The sequence below is a fragment of the Juglans regia genome, chromosome 2 (genome assembly GCF_001411555.2).
Source record: "Juglans regia cultivar Chandler chromosome 2, Walnut 2.0, whole genome shotgun sequence".
NCBI lineage: Eukaryota > Viridiplantae > Streptophyta > Magnoliopsida > Fagales > Juglandaceae > Juglans > Juglans regia.
In genome coordinates this window covers 13,252,566-13,258,970 of record NC_049902.1, presented here as the reverse complement: position 1 = coordinate 13,258,970, position 6,405 = coordinate 13,252,566, and the positions used below count along the sequence as shown (strand labels likewise).

Here is a 6,405-nt window from a genome sequence, read left to right as displayed (position 1 = left end):
GCATGCATATGAGATTTTCTTTAATCACTAATGATCACTAACATCTTTAGTGATATTATGAAGTATAATCCTTAAGCAATCAAGTTCATCCCAACACTTAAGCAAAGCTAAGAAATCATTAATCACCAATATGCTTAAAACCGATTCATCCTTGATAATCAAAACAAGATAGATTTAAAACCTATCATGGCATGCTTCTAATCACAAATTAAACCTTCCATAATCATGTTAGGATAATGATAGATCATATCAAATCATGCTTAGGACATGCCATAGCTAAATTTCCAATTAAAAACATTCAATCATTCAAACCTTCCTTTAATTGACCCGGGTTTGCATTAAGCATCGTAACCTTCTCAAAACTCAACCAAATTTCTTACCAACACTTGGAAAAAAAGCTTGAAATTCTAAGTAAGATCAAAAGGAAGAAGACTTACGAATTTTGTGGTCTTCCAAGCTCTCTAGACTGCCTTACACAAGAATACTCAAGAACTCACCAAAACTCACTCGGTTTGCACTATTTTGATCTCTAAGAGGGGGGAAATGCTCTCAAGGCTCAATATGATGCTTGGAGTTGTGGTGTGGGTGAATTGAGAAGGGGAGCAAAGTATTTATAGGTGGCCAAGGGGTGACAGACATTGGCTTGGGTGCTTGGTGATTGGGTGAAGGTGAAGTGGGAGGTGCTCAAATCTGGAAAATTTCCAGATTTGCTTGCATAAGTTTAGGTCGCTTGTGTAGAATGAAATACTACCCTAAACCACCATCATTTACTCTTCCCAATAGTTGCAAGGGTCCTGTAGATGACTCCAGGTCGCGGGGCATCATTTGGATGGTAGAAGATCCCTCACCACCCTTGAAAACAAGTGGATGGAGGTAGTTTTGTGGTGGCAGAAAATCAGTTTTGTTTTGGATGTTTTTGGGCAGCACAAAATGAGTCAAAATCCTTCATGATGGTCATGGGACTTCCTGGTGATTGGATGAAGAAGGAGGTGGCATGGGGTGGTGGTGCAAACCATGGCAGGAGGCTGGTTCAAATTCAATTCAAATGGTTCCTACACAAACTAGACCAAGGTGCACCCGGTTTGGTTCTTTGAGTTGGTTGATGCAACCAATTTGGTCCAAGGCTCAAACTAGAGGACAAACCACAAAAATGTTGGGCCCAAGGGCAAAACAGTCCAAGCATTATAAAGGGCAATGCACAAAACCGATTGAAGCATGGTTTGGGCTTGTTATGTTATTTTTCTTAATGACATGTGAAATGGTTTAGCTACGATATTAACATGGTATAATCATGGTTTAAGGGGTTATTAATTCAAGAAAATTTGAATTAAAAAGTTTAAAAAAAGATTAAGCATAATTAAGTTTTGAAGCATGGCTTAAAACGCACTAACCTCAAGTATGATGGTTAACGGCCTTAGCCAATTTTCAAAACTTAATTTAGGTACTTTGAGTGTGATTCGGGCCTAAGGAAACCAATGGTATGGTGTATTGGACATTTGATCTTTGAATGGTAAAATGAGTCCAAACATGGATTTAGGCCATATGGGCTTGAAAAGGGCCAACGGTCTAATCTACACCAAAGGCCTTATGCCTTCGTATACTTGAGCCAAGACTAGTCTTGATTTCCTAAGGACTTGGTTCAAGGTTTTCTTGGGCTAGGCCCATGAATGCACTTGAGTCCTAAAAAACCTCACCAAAATTTCTAATAGGCTTGCCTCTCTAATCCTTAGCTCATTAACACTAAGTATCAACATTAATGTTAATCCCACTACCAACCTAAATGAAAGTGATTAACTCATAATTAAAAATCTAATCTAGAGTACTTAAGGAAGGGTTAATCAAGTGGGGTGTTACATCAATTTATTTTGTTTGCTTATTTTGTTATTTTACTTCAATGTGGGTAGTTAGATTTATTTAGATCATGACACTTAGTGTCATTAATTATTAAACATGAAGGATTAGAGAAGCAAGCCATTTAGTAATCCTATTAAGGCCTTTTAGAACCTTAGGACATTTGTGGGGCAAGTCTTAGAAGCCTTAAACCAAGTCTCATAGGAGTGCAGACTTGGTAGGATGGCCTTAGCCCAAGTATGAGGACGGCATAAGGCCTTTAGGCTAAGCTCGGTATGGATTTGACCCATGGCCCAATTAGGTCAAGGTAAGCCTTTTAAGCCCATATTGTTGGATCTTAAGGCCTCCTTTAATCCCTCAAAATCTGGAAACAAGGTCCCCCATCACTCAAACCCACAAGCCCATGAACCCGCACCCATGGCCCTTTTAAGCCCACAAGGCCCAAAGCCTTGTTTTGCTTCTATTCACTCTTCAATTTGAAGTCCAATACATCATTCCATGGGTTTCCTCAAGCTCATATCATCTCCTAAGTACCCAAATTAAGTCTTGAAATTGCGTTAAGACCATTAACCAACTTATCCATGATTAATGATCATTAAACCATGTTTTGGAACTTAATTTTCTTTCTTAATATTTTTAACCATTTTAATCTGAAATTTTCTTGTTTCATTATTCAATTACATTACTCTTAGATCATATTAGGACCCTAGGTAAACATCCACACATGTCATTAGAAGAAATGACATATCAAATCTCAAACTCTACCAATCGGCACACATGTGTGCCCTTTGTGTGCAATGGATTGTTTTGCCTTTAAACTCAATATTTTTGTGTCCTTTTCTCAAGGGCATATGGTCTTTAAATACCTCATATGATCCCTTTAGACCCAGACCAAGCCTTGGATGAATTTGGTTTAAAAAATCAAACCAAAACCCCAAACCGATTCACCTTAAACTCTAGTTGGATGGGAACCAAATTAGTTGGGTTTCAACCTCCCATTTGCCCATGGCTAAGCCACCAGTCCATGCCATATCTAGATAAACCCAGTTTCCAAGAGGCCCTCATGGTCATCATGAGCCTTTGACCAAGTTTTTCCATCCAAAGAAGGCACCAAAACCGAATGGCTTTTGTGCACCACTCCACTCGGCAACCACCCTCCCTTGTATCATCTTCTTTGAGTTGTACCTTCATGATCACATGGCAGCCAACCCTCCACCTTCTACCACCTGGAAAAAAAAAAAAAAAAAAAACCCTTCAAGAAGTGAATATTGACCTGCTCAAATTATCCTTGAAGAAGAGACAAAGGGATGAGTCAAGGCTATGATCAAAACTACCCAAGGAAAAACCACTTGAACCCGTCAACTCCATAGATGGTTTTTGCTTGTTTGTATTCACTTCCTTCTGCACCACGACCTAACCAGCACCCTTAGGACTAATGTTTCAATTGTAGTGATGAAGTCATGGTGATTTAGGGCACTATTTCGTTTTGCAGTTGCGACACAAGGTGATGAAGTGCAAGCTGAAAATTCAGCCCCTTACACCACCGCCCATCTCAACCAATCCCCATGGACTTAGGCCAACGTCTCCACCACCTTGGCCACCTACGAAAGGCCCCTCCACCCCCTCATTTCCTCCACACCTCATCTCCAACTCCACCTTGAGCATTGAGAGCCATCTTCCCCCTTAGTTTTGAGGGAAACCAAAAGGTGTGTGAGCTTGAGTGTTCTTAAAGTTCTTGTGCTAGGAGCTTGAGTTGGCTACAAAATTTGTAAGTATTCTTGCTCTAGATATTAGTTTAGATTTCAAGTCATGATTTTTAAGTGTTAGAGTATTTTTCGTAAAACTTAAAAAAGGTTACCATGCTTGTTTCAAAGTCGCGTTCATTAAGAATAGTAAGTGTTTTAAATTGTTTTAAGTGGAAATTTTAACTATGACATGTCTTAGCATATTTTGATATGATTTATTATTTTCTTAGAATGATCATGGAAAGTTTTATTTTTTATTAGAAGCATGTCGTGATAGGTTTTAATTCTATCTTGTTTTGATCATCAAAACATGCATGGATTTTAAGTAAGTTTGTGATTAAGGCATGAAACGATGGAGACAATGAAATAGCAACATGAGATAATCTTGAGGCAAAACCAACAACACCCACAGGTTGAAAGGCAGGAGTACCGAGGGTGTTCGTATGAGAAGTTTCTGATATACAGATACCCTAATTTCATGGGGATTGAAAGACAGATGAAGGCCAACAAGAGGCTACTAGATCTCGATAGGACCTTCGAGATCAGCAGTTGTAAGGAGGAGCAAAAAGTACAGTACGTAGGGCATCTGTTACAAGGAAAAGTCAGAATCTGGTGGGATACCAAGAGGCAGCTATTAATAAGGAAATTGGGTAATATCAATGCTTTGACTTGGGGTAGGTTCAAAGAAGAGTTCGATAATCGATTCTTCCCTGAATCGATAAAGACCCGAAAGGCTCAAGAGGTTGCCACTTTGGTGCAAGGCAATCTCACAGTTGAACAAAATGCTACAAAATTCATGAAGCTGAGAAGGTTCGCTCTACATCTGATCGTCACTGTAAAGATGCAGGCTCAGAAGTTTCAAAGAGGATTGCAACCCCAAATTCACAGTTACGTACATGGGTTTTACATCAACAATTTCTAGGATTTGGTTAACGTGACTGCAATAACTGAAGCAGAACAACGAAGTGTGGCGGCCCAAATTAACCATGAGCAAAAGATGACTTCTTCCTTCTCTGCAGGAGGGAGTAATGCTGAAAGAGGGATTATACAAGGAGCCAGTAAGGGTGAAGGCATTATGATAGCTCCACTTGCTACCTGTAAGAAGTGTGGAAAGAACCACGGTGGAGAATGTCGAGTGGGTTTAGGAGTATGTTTCCGATGCAGTCAGTCAGGACACATGATTCGGGAGTGCCCTCAGAATGCGCAAGGTCGAAGGAATGCTCCTAACAACCTGCCCAATCAGAGGCCACCTGTTCAAACTCATGTGTATGCCATCACCCCTGGAGAGATAAACGAGGACATACCTGAAGATGAAGAGATGGGAGTCATCACTGGTAAAATCACATTATATGAATGCATGGCTTGTGCTTTCTTTGACTCTAGCGCTACAAGGTCTTTTGTGTCCGTGATGTTTGCACACAGGTGTAACCTGCAGACTTAGACGTTACCTCAAGCTATAGTAGTATCAATTCCTCATGGAAGCATGATTACCTATACCTGCATGTTAAAAAACTGCCTATTAACCCTGAGAGAGAGATTGATTGAAGTCGACTTGATCGTCTTCAACCAACTAGGGTTCGACATTATACGAGGAATGGACAGGTTATCCAAACATTGTGCTAGGATAGATTGCTGGCACAAGCAAATTATCTTTGATTCACTCGTAGATGGCCAAATCCGTCATACGAGAGGGACTGTGAAGGCTACCCCCTCTCTAATTTCAGCTTTGCAAGCAAGGAAGTGTATCGCTAGTGGTGCCACGGCCTACCTAGCATTCATACTGGAAGATTATGGTTGTAATAAGGAGATTCAAGGGATACCTATAGTTGAGGAATATCCCAAGGTTTTTGCTGACGATCTACCCGGATTACCCCCCGATAGAGAAACAGAGTTCACTATAGAGCTAGAGCTTGCTACAACCCCTGTCCATAAAGCACCTTATCGTATAGCCCCTCTAGAACATAAAGAATTGAAGGAGAAAATAGAAGAACTACTAGAAAATGGCTTTATTCGACCTAGTTCATCAACTTGGGGTGTGCCCGTTCTGTTCGTAAAGAAGAAGGATGAATCGTTAATGATGTGCACTGATTTTAGAGAATTTAACAAAGTAACTGTTAAGAACAAGTACCCATTACCACGTATCGATGACCTGTTAGATCAATTGCAAGGAGCATCAGTGTTCTCAAAGATATACTTAAGGTCTGGTTACTTAGGGACAAGGATATCCCTAAACCGGCATTTCAGACTAGATACGGTCACTATAAATTCTTAGTGGTGTCCTTTGGTATAATCAATGCCCTCGTCGCATTCATGGATAGGATGAACAGAGTATTTAGACCATACTTGGATAACTTTGTTTATTCACCGATGACATATTGATATACTCGAAGAGCGAAGAAAACTACAAGCAACATCTTAGTTTGGCACTGGAAGGCTAAAAGAACAAAGTTTGTACACCAAATTCAGCAAATGTGAGTTTTAGCTCAAGGAGGTAAAATTTTTAGGGCACGTAATCTCAAGGCAAGGAGTATCAGTTGATCCCAGCAAGGTCAAAGCTGTGGTAAATTAGAAGCGTCCAACTAATGTGCATGAGATCCAGAGTTTCTTGGGATTAGCTAGTTACTATTGGCGATTCTTGGAAGGATTCTCTAGGCTGTTAGGACTCCTTACTTCCCTAATCAAGAAGAAGAACACTAAGTATATTTGGAAAGAGAAATGTGAGCAGAGTTTCATGGAACTCAAGGAAAGGCTCACAACCGCGCCAATACAAGCCCTGCCGGAACCCTATAAGCCTTACGTGGTTTTTAGC

General features: G+C 40.3%; 1 protein-coding gene across 1 annotated transcript; it reads left to right on the top strand.

The window, feature by feature from the left end:
• The first annotated feature begins 4,074 nt into the window (after window positions 1-4,074).
• LOC118347659 lies at window positions 4,075-5,037 on the top strand. The gene is made up of 2 exons (XM_035687673.1): window positions 4,075-4,431; window positions 4,519-5,037. The coding sequence occupies exons 1-2, from the start codon at window positions 4,075-4,077 to the stop codon at window positions 5,035-5,037; spliced, it is 876 nt and encodes a 291-aa protein (XP_035543566.1).
• The last annotated feature ends 1,368 nt before the right edge of the window (window positions 5,038-6,405 follow it).

What these genes read in the sequence shown, in the direction of transcription:
- LOC118347659 (XM_035687673.1), top strand. Translation starts at nt 4,075, where the DNA reads ATGGGGATTGAAAGACAGATGAAGGCCAACAAGAGGCTACTAGATCTC. An exon ending in CTCTACATCTGATCGTCACT is followed by an intron (nt 4,432 to 4,518) that starts GTAAAGATGCAG and finishes AACAATTTCTAG; the next exon opens with GATTTGGTTAACGTGACTGC.